The 17103-nt window shown below is 39.7% G+C and overlaps 2 protein-coding genes and 1 pseudogene across 2 annotated transcripts in view; all 3 read right to left on the minus strand.

The window, feature by feature from the left end:
• The window catches only part of LOC130554200 (gastrula zinc finger protein XlCGF57.1-like), a 62036-nt gene that overhangs the window by 20577 nt on the left and 24356 nt on the right, over positions 1-17103 (minus strand). The window lies entirely within an intron of this gene.
• Positions 6245-7132, minus strand: LOC130554231 (gastrula zinc finger protein XlCGF57.1-like; annotated as a pseudogene).
• Positions 15683-17097, minus strand: LOC130554193 (gastrula zinc finger protein XlCGF57.1-like). Its single transcript, XM_057333693.1, has one exon. It carries the CDS (start codon positions 17024-17026, stop codon positions 15692-15694), a length of 1335 nt encoding a protein of 444 aa, XP_057189676.1. The 5' UTR covers positions 17027-17097; the 3' UTR covers positions 15683-15691.

The raw sequence follows: 17103 nt of genomic DNA on the forward strand, positions 1-17103 counted from the left end.
CAGTGTAGATCTAGTACAGACAACACCTTTACGTTCAGAAATAACATGCAGTTTGCCTTGCGCACCCAATAAAGTCTAAGTGTGGGAAGCACTTTAATATAATAAAAGGAAATTATAAAACGTTTCACTTAAAGGGGTGGTTGTGTGGCATTTCACTTTTAGATGGTGTGTAATATTGCTGTTTGACCATAATCATGCATCTGCAAATCCACAACATGCAAAGTTCACAGTTTAATTTAATAGAGAAAAGCCTAGATTTTAATTGACTGGGTTTGTGATTTAGTGTATCAACTCTGTGATACTACAATATAAGATTAAAGCAGTGTTACAGCTGTGATATTTTCCTAAAAAGTAACAAATAGATTCACAAACACTGTTACACAAATCAACCATTTTTAATATTGATTCAATGACTTTTATACTGCATTCAAATCATACAACTCAGTTTATTTCAAACAGTCTCATATAATTCATTTACTTCCATGTGAAAACTGAAATTAGTCTGAAAACTCCACATTTGAACCAATTTTAATTTTATACAGCGGTCCATTGGACGTCAATATCAGACGTTCAGAGGACGTCTTATAAAGATGTAGAAAAACCTTTCACTTTTGGTCCCTCGACAAAGACATAGAAAAGACGTCCTTTGGACATACTTTTGCTGGGGGGGCAATCGATTCAAGAATGATAAAACAATTAAAAACCTACTAGAGAATTTAAAATAAAAAAAAACGTTTAACAGATATTACTTTTAACAAATAACTGTAAAACCTACCAAAAAGTGTTAATGTCATCCAATTTAAACACCATAGAACTCCAATGTAAAAACAGAACATCTGTTGTTGCAGAAATAAAAAAAAGTAGTGCACTTTTTTGTGATCAACATTTTTTATTGATTCAAAATACAACAAAAGTACTCACAAAAACCAGTAACAACAACAACAAGAGACAAACAACAAATTTTTTTTTTTAAGAAAACATCCAGACAGAAGAAGGAGGGCAACAGACATGCATCCTGCTTTGTGTTGAAAGGAAAGAGAGAATAAGTAGGCCAAACTATAATTTGGTCATACATTCTAATATATCGGAACAGAAATTGTGCCAGGTATTAATAGTAACAGGTTTAGCCTTATTAAGACGTGCAGTTGTATTCAAAGGACACTATATTCACAAGATTGTGAATCCAATATGTTTTTCTACACATAGTTGGTGTGAACCAATTCTGTATTATTGCTTTTTTAGAAGATGTGAAACCAGCAAACAGCATTTTCTTTTATATCAGACCTACGTCAAGATCAGAATCATCATTAAGAAGGCATAAACTTGGATTTGTATCATAGTCAATATGTAATAGAGAGGATAAAGTAGAATTGACATAAGTCCACATAGCATAAACAATTGGACATTCCCAAAACATATGGAGAAAGGTACCTGATAATGTACTGTTGGAGATATGGCAATTATATGTTGTTTGTAACTTCATTTTAAACCTCTTATAGGGGGTAATGTATGCTCTGTGGATAACTTTGAAGTGGATAAGACGGTGTGCCAGATTTTTGGACATTAAAATGAGATTTGACCACACCCTCTCCCAGTCAGGAGAAATATTGAGAGAAGATAATTCGCAATTCCAAATAGATTGAATAGAGAGAGGTTTAGTAATGTGATCATTGAGCTTGCCATATATAAATGAAACGGATGTCCGACCATGAGGGGGGGTAATCAAATCCCACATAGGGTGTGGAGAAACTGGAGATTCCCAAGGAACTCCATATGCCTTGAGAGCAGATCTGAGTTGAAAAAAAACGAAGTACGAAGATGCCGGTAGAAAGAATTTGGCTCTTAGCGCCAAGAAGTGAATAGAGGCCAAGTTATCATATAGATCACCACACGTGTTTATGCCCAGTGATGACCAGGAAGGTTGAACAAATGGACGATTGCCACATAGAAAATTCAAATTGTTCCATAATGGTGTATTGCTACAGAATTTGAACGGCCCTCCCATCAAACGTTCCACCCTTTTCCAGATTCGAATAGAATTTGCTACAATAGGACCAAATCTGTGGTTACTAACTTTCTTTCCTGTACCGGTAAAAATAATATCTTGTAATCTATGTGGTTTGACAATGTCAGATTCAATCACTCTCCATGAAACTGTAGAGTCAGATTCAACCCAAGTATGGAGAGCCTTGATTTGGAATGACCAGTAGTAAAGTTCAAAATTAGGCACGGCCAATCCCCCAGAGTTTACAGAATGCTGCAGTGTGGCAAGTTTAATTCTAGGTTGTTTACCATTCCATATGAATTTGGAAATTAAAGTTTTTACCTCCTTAAAATAGTTAAGGGGGGAGAGAGTGGTAGCATAAAAAACAAGAAATTAAGCAGAGGCAACAGATTCATCTTAACTGTAGAGATTCTACCTTGGAGGGAAACTTTGTGGTTATTCCATCTTTCGATATCATTTTTGATCTTAGTTAAAATGTTGTTGTAATTGTCTCTAGTTATTTTATGGATGTTTTTACAGATAGTAATGCCCAGATATGTAAAAGAGTCCTTAACAGGGATAAATGAAGGAATGTGGAATTTAATTTTAATATTATTGATCGGCATTAGTGCAGATTTGTTCCAGTTAATTTTGTAACCTGAGTAGCTACCAAAATGATCAAATTCCTTAATTATACAAGGTACTGAGGCGTCAAAGTAATCCAAATATAAAATTATATCATCAGCATATAACAAAATAACATGGTTGTGTTCCTGAATCCTAATTGGTGTTGCTTGAGACTTTCTAATAGCTTGTGCTAGCGGTTCAAGTGATAGGCAAAACAGAAGTGGGGAGAGTGGAAATCCCTGCCTCGTTCCTCGTTGAAGAGTAAACAAGGGAGATATAATATTGCCAGTCAGTACTGATGCTTCGGGTAAGTGATATAATGTCTTTATCATTGAAATGAAGCGTTTGCCAAAGCCAAAAATTTTCAGAACTGCATATAATTCCATTCCAGTCTATCAAAGGCTTTTTCTGCGTCCAATGAAAAAACAGCACAAGGACTCGTGTGAGAGTTTGCAAAGTCGATTACATGGAGAAGTCGGCGCATATTATCAGACGCATGACGTCCTCTTATAAAACCTTTTTTTAAAAGCAAAGAGATCAGGGAGGTTTTTTGATCCCTATGAAATACGCCGTGGTCGGTCGCAAAAAAGAGTGAATCAAGCATAATAGGTCCTACGACATCCCACAATTATAAGTATAATTCAGGTGGGCTACCATCTAAGCCTGGTGACTTGCCCCTCTGAAGATGTTTTAAGGATTCATGGAGCTCTTCCAGGCTTAGAGGAGCATCTAGAATTTCCTTTTCCAATCCTGAGATCTGGGCCAATTCTAAACTATCTAGGTAGTTCTTGCAAGATGATTCATCAAAATTGGTTTCAGATTTATATAAATTTGTGTAAAAATTCCTAAATATGCCATTAATCACTTTGGGATTAGTGGAGATCTGATCATCTGAGGATTTTATAGCACTGGTATAGGCCTTTGACTCACATTCCTTCAACCTAAAGGCTAGCAAATGACTGGGTCTCTCCGACTCAAAATAGTACCTCTGCCTAGTCCTATGCAGAATGAACTCTGCTTTTGAGTGTGAAAGCATATCATACTCTTTTTTTTTAAAGAGGATAATGTTGCAGCCTGAGGATCTGAAAAATGTTGTTGTTGTAGATCTTGTAGTGTTTGGATCTTATTTTCTAGTTGTACAAGCTGGCGAGTTTTGGCTTTGGCAAGATTAGAAGAGAATGAGATGCAAAACCCCCGTATCGCACACTTAGTCGTTTCCCATAGTATTTGTGCGTCAACACCACAGGATGTATTAATGGCTAGGAACTCCTTTACATGGTCCTTCAGAGAGTTAATGAATGCCAAATTACTGAGTAGTGATGTGTTAAAGCGCTATCTAGGGGCCTTTTTTTAGGCAGCCAATTTATAATGCTTGTTCTGAAAACGTGCTACATCAAGTTTTAGGTGCGTCTCCTGTATAAGGGCACAGGATTCAGACTTGCGGTGTAGGTATTCTAATATTCAGGTGCGTTTGATTGCAGAGTTTAGGCCGTTCACGTTCAGTGATAAGAAATTCAAATTATCCATTATACGTTTGCAGCAATAGGCTAGGTCTTATTGAAAAGAAGACATGAGCAAAACCACAAAATAATGTATGAGTGTTACTACATGCACTAGATAACAATTCGTCCATAGAGAAGATCGATTTAAAGAAGATTAAACACAAGGTATTGGGGCAGTGGTGTCTGTTGCAAGGGGTAATCTTAAGTAAAAGAATAGAAAACAGATAACTATATACACAAACCAAAACAAACCGCACATTAACAAACATGTAGGTCTGTATGAACTCAAAACATTTGGGATACGTGGTCGGTCCACCACAACGCAAGCCATATCACCCGATTGGCCCGCTAAGGCAAATTTTCATTAATTATCGAACATACTCTATTAGCCCGAGGAAGTGGTCAGTCTTACCAGTCAACGACTGTTATGTGAAGAAAGGAAAAAAAGATAACATCCAAGATCACCAACAGGAGGTTAGTAAGTATCCATGTGTCTTTAACAGGTATCCATGTTTCTCCCGTCGCTACCTTCACCCGTGTAGCTAAGATCGCCACAATCCCTGTTGTTAGAGATTGAGGTGGTAGTCGCTGTGGTCCCGTTACTTTGGAGAGCTGCAGCATAAATCTTCCGTGTCTGTCCCAGTGAGCTGACATAATCTTCCGCTTTTTGAGGAGAGTCAAATATCATATTCTCGCCCTTATGTTGCAGCTTGAGTACCGCTGGATAGATGAGGAAGGGCCGTAGACCCTGTGCTGTCATCTTCTTCAGAACTGGGTTAAAACTCTTTCTCTTAGCCGTTGTGGTTGGACTAAAGTCGGGGAAAAGAAGCAGCATGACGTTGTCCTGTGCATATTTGACCGGGTATGTCTGCCAAGCACCTTTTAGGATCTCTGACCTGTCCTGCCACCTCAGTACCCAAAAAATAAGAGTTAGTGGCCATCCTGAGTTGTTTCTTCTTCCATCATACATACGATGAGCTCTATCAATCTCGATGTCTCGGCCTCTGAGGGATGGTATCCATTTGGAAAGGTTAGCTCTGAGGAAGCCAGCTGCATCGGAGCCCTCTGCACCTTCTGGCAGCCCCACCAGTCGAACAGTGTTCCTCCTACTTCTATCCACAATGTCCGTCAGCTTATCCGTAAATTGTTCAAGTTGCTTTTTTAGAATTGTGACAGTAAGTCTATCCTCACATGCATCCACCTGAACTGAATCTATCCGTTCCCGTGTCTGATTAGTCGTGTTAGCTAACTTTTCGAATTCTGCTTTTAGCGTTTTAACAGAATCATTGGTCGTACGTATGTCTGTATGCAGGTCACGCAACACAGGGGTCAAGATAAAGTCTATTGCTTCTCTTACTGTAGAAGCTTCCATTGAATCAAGTTTACGTTGCTGCTCCTCCAATGCTTATTTGGTACCGTTAGCAATAGCGGAGTCGAGATCCTCCAGGCAGATGGTGTCTTTGAATTTCTTCTTAATTATCGATTGTTCAAGATCTCTCTTTTGATCGCCCTTGACAGCTGAAGTATTCATGACGGGTTAGGTAGAGATGAGATCGAAATTTACTGACAGGATTATAGTGTATTTTGACAAAGCGAGCGGAGCAAACGACTACGCGTGCATTGAGGGGTCACGTGTCTCCAAGTAGTGCACTTTAAAAAAAGTTTTTATTGCACCTTGCTCTTCGTTGTATACAATATAACAAACATGACAAAAAAAGCACAGAATTAAAATATGCGCTTAAATTAAATTTGGTTAATGTTAATTATGGTTTGTACATGCAAATACAAGCACGTCCCAGTTGGGTTCTTCACTTTTTGCCTCCCGTTGGAAACGTTTCCGTTGTTGTCGTCTCTCCTGCTTGCATCACATTTCAGTATTTGGTAATATTGTGAGTTTTTGCAGCGCATTTGTTATCAAACTGATGATGTTTTCTTGATTTGCTGGGTTTTTCGTATTTTCATGCATTTTATTCTGTTGCAGCGCATTGACACCTAGCGGCTTCAGACATGGTTGTGTGTGCTCTCCAGTGCGAGTTCTCATGTCTACAGTAAGTTTTCCTTTAATTGGCAAACTCCTTCCACACCGCAGACACGGGTACAGGCACACGTTAGCATGAATTTAAACTGGTGTTTCTTAAGACTACTTTTCAGTTTCTGTACACGTGTATGGGCGTTCTTTAGTGTGAACCTTCATGTGGTTCACAAAATTTTTTTTGTATCTAAAACTCTTTTCACACTGAGGACATGTGTACGGGCGCTCTCCAGTGTGACATCTCATGTGGATATCAAGACTTTTCTTGTGTGAAACTTTTTCGACACTGAGAACAGGTGTATGGACGCTCTCCAGTGTGAGTTCTCATGTGGGTATCAAGATTTCTCTTATCTGAGAAACTCTTTTCACACTGAACACGTGTATGGACGCTCTCCAGAGTGAGTTCTCATGTGGACATCAAGACTTTTTTTTTGTATGAAACTTTTTCCACACTGAGAACAGGTGTATGGAAGCTCTCCAGAGTGAATTCTCATGTGGGCATCAAGATTTCTTTTATCTGTGAAACTCTTTTCACACTGAGGACATGTGTATGGACACTCTCCAGTGTGAACTCTCATGTGGACATCAAGATTGTTTTTTCGTATGAAACTCTTTCCACACTGAACACACCAGTATGGACGCTCTCCAGTGTGAACTCTCATATGGACATCAAGAATGTTTTTTCGTATGAATCTCTTTTCACAGTGAACACACCAGTATGGACGCTCTCCAGTGTGAACTCTCATATGGACATCAAGAATGTTTTTTCGTATGAAACTCTTTTCACAGTGAACACACCAGTATGGACGCTCTCCAGTGTGAACTCTCATGTGGGTCTCAAGATTTCTTTTATNCTGCAAAACTCTTTCCACAGTGAACACATGTGTATGGACGCTCTCCGGAGTGAATTCTCATGTGGGTCTCAAGATGTCTTTTATCTGCAAAATTCTTTCCACACTGAACACATGTGTATGGGCGCTCTCCAGTGTGAATTCTCATGTGAGCTTGAAGATGATGTTTTAATGTGAAACTCTTTCCACACTGAACACATGTGTATGGGCGCTCTCCAGTGTGAATTCTCATGTGCTATGGGTCGCGAGATTTGAAAAATGGCTATTTTTGATCATTACTTTTGAAATGTTTGTCAGAAATTTGTGATCTCGGCGTCTACGGATTCCTTGGGTTGTGCCGGATCGGGTGATTATGATTATGTCACGATTGGATGATCGGCCTGTCCGCCATTTTGAAATTTGTCATAAATTGCGATATCTTTTAAAACTCGTGACGTATCGGCATTTAATTTAAGTATTATTGAATTAGTGTCCCGAACGTGCCTGCGACGCTAAAAGACAGCACCACATAGCTTTCTCGTCTCGAACTATTCTGAGTAACGTTTTGTGCACTACTATGCAAAATGGTCTTTTCATTCCCACCTATGCCTCTGTTTCTCAAATACATAGTATTTCTTATATTTCTGCTCTAAAACTCGTTTCAGCATCTTCGCTACTCCCAGCTCTCACACATCTCCTCAGGATCTCTGACACTTTGTAGAAGCTCCGTCGTGCAGTTTGCTGTACCGAATACCTGGCGTTAAAGAACGTTGTGGGTTCAAATCCCTCCTAGTGCATTAGTTGTACTTGTGGATGAAGTCAGCAATTTAATCTCAGTCTTACTCTGATCTCCACATGAGGGCGCCATTTTGTTCTTCTGTTTTTGTGTTTTAGTCAAGGACTCCATATCCCATCATGCATGTCAATGTCAATTTTATTTATATGGCACTATTAAACACAACCATGGGTTGACCAATGTTCTGCACAATAAAAACAGTTCAAATAAGACAATACAAAATAATTACTAAAAGAAAACAATACAATAAAAGTAGTCAATGATAAAATGCCAGATCAAAAAGGTACGTTTTCAACATGGATTTAAAAACAGATATTGAAGATGCAGATCTAATACAGAGGGGCAGAGCATTCCACAGTCTAGGTGCAGAAACTGAGAAAGCGCGGTCACCTTTGTCTTCAGTTCTAAGTTGTCGATCGTTGTTTAATGTCATGCATCATGGTACCCTTGTGATCTTGGATGTACCTGTTACCGGTTTCTCTTGTGTTTTTGGATTACGCTGTGGACGTTATGTTACTCTGTGTACATAATGTTACTCTTTGGACTTTGTTCAAAGGATTATACTGAATTTGGATCCGCTCCCTGTTTTCCCTTGCCCAGCCCAGCACGTAACAGAATGATCGATCAACAATGGATCCAGCAGTCCGTTTGGCCCATCTTTGCCAAGGTGGTAATTAACTCGAGGACCATACAGATACTGGATTGTGTGTTAATTGATCTGTTTTGTGATAGTCTTGGTCATTATCAACAGGGATGCACATAAGTGGTGCGCAGACCAAAATTAAAAATGCGCCCTGTAAATAAGTTTAGAACGCTCATTTGCGTACTGACATGGTTGAAACCTTTTGATGCACAATCACTGTTTTAGACCGACTACGTGTAATACTGGATAAGATTTCCGTTTGTACTGAATGCTGCCAAATCACTGATATCTCGTTTGTTACCGGTGAGTAGGCTATTGGTAGCTCCGCCTTTGTTGGTTCTGCTTTCGTTACTAGAGAAGCGCGCGGCACGCGCAGCCTCTGTGAATGTCTGGAACTGCGCTGCGCTGCACGTCTACCAAAACACCGCTTCTCTTAAACTTTCTAAAAGGACAAGCTGTTTAAACTTGACACTTGCACGCAGCTTGTGTTTCTCTATGCTATACTCGATCCTAGCTCCGCACCGCAAGTCTCCATGTGCGTTCGCAAGTGCACTTCCCAGCAACCTGCCAAAAACCAAAAAGGTTGTCGTTTTAGGTTTCAAAATTGGTGTTGAAAATTAATATTTACTAATGTAAAAATAAAAACAAGAAGAAATACATTATCATTGTATTTTAAGTGTACTATAAAGTAATATAAATATGGTATTATCCCACTTTATTATTTTGTTTATTGTTCATTAAAAAGTAACTACTTTTTTATTTTTAATAGGTAAATATAATTTGTCACACTATGTGCAATGTGAGCACCAAACCGGTGCTCTCTTGAGAACCAGGTAGAAAAACTTATGTGCACCCCTAATTATCAATGCACAATCTCCCGTGATGGTCCTCGAGGGTCCTTGGCTCAGTTTAGGTCTATGCACTTTTATCTTGTGGTTCCATCTTCACAGTTGGTGAGGAGGAGGCTTCCTCCATGGGCTCCACTGGCCACACCACCACCTTGCACAACTCTTGAGGATTACCAGCCTGGTGTTTGTTGCACCCTCCACTCCTGTGTCTCTCAAGATGGCCGCCACGCCAAGACTTTCTGATTGTCACTATTTTCAAAACTACTACACAGTAATGAATATGACTTTTTTACAAAACAGTAATACAGTGAGTTCATGACAATGTTTTACATGAACTCTTTCCCCGCCATTGACGAGTTATCTCGTCATTAAAAAAAAAGACGTTCCCCGCCAAAGACGAATTACTACGGCAATCCGTAATTATTACGCAATGTCCTTTGGACATACTTTTGCTGGGAGGGGCAATCGATTCAAGAATGATAAAACAATTAAAAACCTACTAGAGAATTTAAAAAAAAAAAACGTTTAACAGATATTACTTTTAACAAATAACTGTAAAACCTACCAAAAAGTGTTAATGTCATCCAATTTAAACACCATAGAACTCCAATGTAAAAACAGAACATCTGTTGTTGCAGAAATAAAAAAAAGTAGTGCACTTTTTTGTGATCAACATTTTTTATTGATTCAAAATACAACAAAAGTACTCACAAAAACCAGTAACAACAACAACAAGAGACAAACAACAATTTTTTTTTTAAGAAAACATCCAGACAGAAGAAGGAGGGCAACAGACATGCATCCTGCTTTGTGTTGAAAGGAAAGAGAGAATAAGTAGGCCAAACTATAATTTGGTCATATATTCTAATATATCGGAACAGAAATTGTGCCAGGTATTAATAGTAACAGGTTTAGCCTTATTAAGACGTGCAGTTGTATTCAAAGGACACTATATTCACAAGATTGTGAATCCAATATGTTTTTCTACACATAGTTGGTGTGAACCAATTCTGTATTATTGCTTTTTTAGAAGATGTGAAACCAGCAAACAGCATTTTCTTTTATATCAGACCTACGTCAAGATCAGAATCATCATTAAGAAGGCATAAACTTGGATTTGTATCATAGTCAATATGTAATAGAGAGGATAAAGTAGAATTGACATAAGTCCACATAGCATAAACAATTGGACATTCCCAAAACATATGGAGAAAGGTACCTGATAATGTACTGTTGGAGATATGGCAATTATATGTTGTTTGTAACTTCATTTTAAACCTCTTATAGGGGGTAATGTATGCTCTGTGGATAACTTTGAAGTGGATAAGACGGTGTGCCAGATTTTTGGACATTAAGATGAGATTTGACCACACCCTCTCCCAGTCAGGGGAAATATTGAGAGAAGATAATTCGCAATTCCAAATAGATTGAATAGAGAGAGGTTTAGTAATGTGATCATTGAGCTTGCCATATATAAATGAAACGGATGTCCGACCATGAGGGGGGGTAATCAAATCCCACATAGGGTGTGGAGAAACTGGAGATTCCCAAGGAACTCCATATGCCTTGAGAGCAGATCTGAGTTGAAAAAAAACGAAGTACGAAGATGCCGGTAGAAAGAATTTGGCTCTTAGCGCCAAGAAGTGAATAGAGGCCAAGTTATCATATAGATCACCACACGTGTTTATGCCCAGTGATGACCAGGAAGGTTGAACAAATGGACGATTGCCACATAGAAAATTCAAATTGTTCCATAATGGTGTATTGCTACAGAATTTGAACGGCCCTCCCATCAAACGTTCCACCCTTTTCCAGATTCGAATAGAATTTGCTACAATAGGACCAAATCTGTGGTTACTAGCTTTCTTTCCTGTACCGGTAAAAATAATATCTTGTAATCTATGTGGTTTGACAATGTCAGATTCAATCACTCTCCATGAAACTGTAGAGTCAGATTCAACCCAAGTATGGAGAGCCTTGATTTGGAATGACCAGTAGTAAAGTTCAAAATTAGGCACGGCCAATCCCCCAGAGTTTACAGAATGCTGCAGTGTGGCAAGTTTAATTCTAGGTTGTTTACCATTCCATATGAATTTGGAAATTAAAGTTTTTACCTCCTTAAAATAGTTAAGGGGGGAGAGAGTGGTAGCATAAAAAACAAGAAATTAAGCCGAGGCAACAGATTCATCTTAACTGTAGAGATTCTACCTTGGAGGGAAACTTTGTGGTTATTCCATCTTTCGATATCATTTTTGATCTTAGTTAAAATGTTGTTGTAATTGTCTCTAGTTATTTTATGGATGTTTTTACAGATAGTAATGCCCAGATATGTAAAAGAGTCCTTAACAGGGATAAATGAAGGAATGTTGTGAAATTAAGGGGCAGTTGTGGCCTAATGGTTAGAGAGTCGAACTCATGACCAGAAGGTTGCCGGTTCGATTCCCAGGGCCGGCGGGCAACAACTGAGGTGCCCTTGAGCAAGGCACCTTACCCCTACTTGCTCCCCGGGCGCTGTAGTGATAGCTGCCCACTGCTCCGGGGGTACGTGTGTTCACTACTCTCTGGATGGGTTAAATGCAGAGGTCACATTTCGTTGCCTTGTACATGTGCAATGACAATAAATTGAATCTATCTAAATGTGGAATTTAATTTTAATATTATTGATCGGCATTAGTGCAGATTTGTTCCAGTTAATTTTGTAACCTGAGTAGCTACCAAAATGATCAAATTCCTTAATTATACAAGGTACTGAGGCGTCAAAGTAATCCAAATATAAAATTATATCATCAGCATATAACGAAATAACATGGTTGTGTTCCTGAATCCTAATTGGTGTTGCTTGAGACTTTCTAATAGCTTGTGCTAGCGGTTCAAGTGATAGGCAAAACAGAAGTGGGGAGAGTGGACATCCCTGCCTCGTTCCTCGTTGAAGAGTAAACGAGGGAGATATAATATTGCCAGTCAGTACTGATGCTTCGGGTAAGTGATATAATGTCTTTATCATTGAAATGAAGCGTTTGCCAAAGCCAAAAATTTTCAGAACTGCATATAATTCCATTCCAGTCTATCAAAGGCTTTTTCTGCGTCCAATGAAAAAACAGCACAAGGACTCGTGTGAGAGTTTGCAAAGTCGATTACATGGAGAAGTCGGCGCATATTATCAGACGCATGACGTCCTCTTATAAGACCTTTTTTTAAAAGCAAAGAGATCAGGGAGGTTTTTTGATCCCTATGAAATACGCCGTGGTCGGTCGCAAAAGTGAGTGAATCAAGCATAATAGGTCCTACGACATCCCACAATTATAAGTATAATTCAGGTGGGCTACCATCTAAGCCTGGTGACTTGCCCCTCTGAAGATGTTTTAAGGATTCATGGAGCTCTTCCAGGCTTAGAGGAGCATCTAGAATTTCCTTTTCCAATCCTGAGATCTGGGCCAATTCTAAACTATCTAGGTAGTTCTTGCAAGATGATTCATCAAAATTGGTTTCAGATTTATATAAATTTGTGTAAAAATTCCTAAATATGCCATTAATCACCTTGGGATTAGTGGAGATCTGATCATCTGAGGATTTTATAGCACTGGTATAGGCCTTTGACTCACATTCCTTCAACCTAAGGGCTAGCAAATGACTGGGTCTCTCCGACTCAAAATAGTACCTCTGCCTAGTCCTATGCAGAATGAACTCTGCTTTTGAGTGTGAAAGCATATCATACTCTTTTTTTTAAAGAGGATAATGTTGCAGCCTGAGGATCTGAAAAATGTTGTTGTTGTAGATCTTGTAGTGTTTGGATCTTATTTTCTAGTTGTACAAGCTGGCGAGTTTTGGCTTTGGCAAGATTAGAAGAGAATGAGATGCAAAACCCCCGTATCGCACACTTAGTCGTTTCCCATAGTATTTGTGCGTCAACACCACAGGATGTATTAATGGCTAGGAACTCCTTTACATGGTCCTTCAGAGAGTTAATGAATGCCAAATTACTGAGTAGTGATGTGTTAAAGCGCTATCTAGGGGCCTTTTTTTAGGCAGCCAATTTATAATGCTTGTTCTGAAAACGTGCTACATCAAGTTTTAGGTGCGTCTCCTGTATAAGGGCACAGGATTCAGACTTGCGGTGTAGGTATTCTAATATTCAGGTGCGTTTGATTGCAGAGTTTAGGCCGTTCACGTTCAGTGATAAGACATTCAAATTATCCATTATACGTTTGCAGCAATAGGCTAGGTCTTATTGAAAAGAAGACATGAGCAAAACCACAAAATAATGTATGAGTGTTACTACATGCACTAGATAACAATTCGTCCATAGAGAAGATCGATTTAAAGAAGATTAAACACAAGGTATTGGGGCAGTGGTGTCTGTTGCAAGGGGTAATCTTAAGTAAAAGAATAGAAAACCGATAACTATATACACAAACCAAAACAGACCGCACATTAACAAACATGTAGGTCTGTATGAACTCAAAACATTTGGGATACGTGGTCGTCCCACCACAACGCAAGCCATATCACCCGATTGGCCAGCTAAGGCAAATTTTCATTAATTATCGAACATACTCTATTAGCCCGAGGAAGTGGTCAGTCTTACCAGTCAACGACTGTTATGTGAAGAAAGGAAAAACAGATAACATCCAAGATCACCAACAGGAGGTTAGTAAGTATCCATGTGTCTTTAACAGGTATCCATGTTTCTCCCGTCGCTACCTTCACCCGTAAAGCTAAGTCGCTGTGGTCCCGTTACTTTGGAGAGCTGCAGCATAAGTCTTCCGTGTCTGTCCCAGTGTGCTGACATAATCTTCCGCTTTTTGAGGAGAGTCAAATATCATATTCTCGCCCTTATGTTGCAGCTTGAGTACCGCCGGATAGATGAGGAAGGGCCGTAGACCCTGTGCTGTCATCTTCTTCAGAACTGGGTTAAAACTCTTTCTCTTAGCCGTTGTGGTTGGACTAAAGTTGGGGAAAAGAAGCAGCGTGACGTTGTCCTGTGCATATTTGACCGGGTACGTCTGCCGAGCACCTTTTAGGATCTCTGACCTGTCCTGCCACCTCAGTACCCAAAAAATAAGAGTTCGTGGCCATCCTGAGTTGTTTCTTCTTCCATCATACATACGATGAGCTCTATCAATCTCGATGTCTCGGCCTCTGAGGGATGGTATCCATTTGGAAAGGTTAGCTCTGAGGAAGCCAGCTGCATCGGAGCCCTCTGCACCTTCTGGCAGCCCCACCAGTCGAACAGTGTTCCTCCTACTTCTATCAACAATGTCCGTCAGCTTATCCGTAAATTGTTCAAGTTGCTTTTTTAGAATTGTGACAGTACGTCTATCCTCACGTGCATCCACCTGAACTGAATCTATCCGTTCCCGTGTCTGTTTAGTCGTGTTAGCTAACTTTTCAAATTCTGCTTTTAGCATTTTAACAGAATCGTTGGTCGTTCGTATGTCTGTATGCAGGTCACGCAACACAGGGGTCAAGATAAAGTCTATTGCTTCTCTTACTGTAGAAGCTTCCATTGAATCAAGTTTACGTTGCTGCTCCTCCAATGCTAACTTGGTACCGTTAGCAATAGTGGAGTCGAGATCCTCCAGGCAGATGGTGTCTTTGAATTTCTTCTTAATTGTCGATTGTTCAAGTTCTCTCTTTCGATCGCCCTTGACTGCTGAAGTATTCATGATGGGTTAGGTAGAGATGAGATCGAAATTTACTGACAGGATTATGGTGTATTTTGACAAAGCGAGCGGAGCGAACGACTACGCGTGCATTGAGGGGTCACGTGTCTCCAAGTAGTGCACTTTTAAAAAAGTTTTTATTGCACCTTGCTCTTCGTTGTATACAATATAACAAACATGACAAAAAAAGCACAGAATTAAAATATGCGCTTAAAATAAATTTGGTTAATGTTAATTATGGTTTGTACATGCAAATACGAGCACATCCCAGTTGGGTTCTTCACTTTTTGCGTCCCGTTGGAAACGTTTCCGTTGTTGTCGTCTCTCCTGCTTGCATCACATTTCAGTATTTGGTTATATTGTGAGTTTTTGCAGCACATTTGTTATCACACTGATGATGTTTTCTTGATTTGCAGGGTTTCTAGTATTTGCATGCATTTTATTCTGTTGCAGCGCATTGACACCTAGCGGCTTCAGACATGGTTGTATGTGCTCTCCAGTGCGAGTTCTCATGTCTACAGTAAGTTTTCCTTTAATTGGCAAACTCCTTCCACACCGCAGACACGGGTACAGGCACACGTTAGCATGAATTTAAGCTGGTGTTTCTTAAGACTACTTTTCAGTTTCTGTACACGTGTATGGGCATTCTTTAGTGTGAATCTTCATGTGGTTCACAAAATTTTTTTTGTATCTAAAACTCTTTCCACACTGAACACATGTGTATGGCTTTTGCCCGGTGCGAGTTCATCGAGTCCCGGTGTGAACATCAAGAATGTGTATGTTTAAAACCCTTTTCGCACTTAAAACAGCTGTATGGACGCTCTCCAGTGTGAATTCTCATGTGGGTATCAAGATTTATTTTATCTGTGAAACTCTTTCCACACTGAGAACAGGTGTATGGGCGCTCTCCAGTGTGAGTCATCATGTGGATATCAAGACTGTGTTTGTGTGTGAAACTCTTTTCACACTGAGGACATGTGTACGGGCGTTCTCCAGTGTGACATCTTATGTGGACATCAAGACTGTTTTTTCGTATGAAACTTTTTCGACACTGAGAACAGGTGTACGGGCGCTCTCCAGTGTGACATCTTATGTGGATATCAAGACTGTTTTTTTGTATGAAACTCTTTCCACACTGAACACAGGTGTATGGTCGTTCTCCAGTGTGGGTTCTCATGTGGATATCAAGACTTTTTTTTTGTGTGAAACTCTTTCCACACTGAGAACAGGTGTATGGACGTTCTCCAGTGTGAATTCTCATGTGGGTATCAAGACTGTGTTTTTGTGTGAAACTCTTCCCACACTGAGAACAGGTGTATGGACATTCTCCAGTATGACTTCTCATATGGGTATCAAGATTTCTTTTATCTGTGAAACTCTTTCGACACTGAGAACAGGTGTATGGACGCTCTCCAGTATGAGTCATCATGTGGTTCTCAAGATTTCTTTTATTTGCGAGACTCTTTCCACACTGAGAACAGGTGTATGGACGCTCTCCATTGTGAACTCTCATGTGGACATCAAGACTTCTTTTTTGTGTGAAACTCTTTTCACACTGAGAACAGGTGTATGGACGCTCTCCATTGTGAACTCTCATGTGGACATCAAGACTATTTTTTTGTGTGAAACTCTTTCCACACTGAGAACAGGTGTATGGACGCTCTCCGGTATGAGTTCTCATGTGGATATCAAGATGGTTTTTTCGTATGAAACTCTTTTCACACTGAGGACATGTGTATGGACGCTCTCCAGTGTGAGTTCTCATGTGGACATCAAGAATGTTTTTTCGTATGAAACTCTTTCCACAGTGAACACACCAGTATCGTCGCTCTCCAGTGTGAACTCTCATGTGGATATCAAGATTTCTTTTATCTGCGAAACTCTTTCCACACTGAACACATGTGTATGGACGCTCTCCAGTGTGAGTTCTCATGTGGACATCAAGATTTCTTTTATCTGTGAAACTCTTTCCACACTGAACACATGTGTATGGGCGCTCTCCAGTGTGAACTCTCATGTGAGCTTGAAGATTATGTTTTAATGTGTAACTCTTTCCACACTGAACACATGTGTATGGGCGCTCTCCAGTGTGAACTCTCATGTGAGCTTGAAGAGTATGTTTTAATGTGTAACTCTTTCCACACTGAACACATGTGTATGGGCGCTCTCCAGTGTGAA

This window comes from Triplophysa rosa, linkage group LG5 (assembly GCF_024868665.1).
Source record: "Triplophysa rosa linkage group LG5, Trosa_1v2, whole genome shotgun sequence".
NCBI classification, from domain to species: Eukaryota; Metazoa; Chordata; class Actinopteri; order Cypriniformes; family Nemacheilidae; genus Triplophysa; species Triplophysa rosa.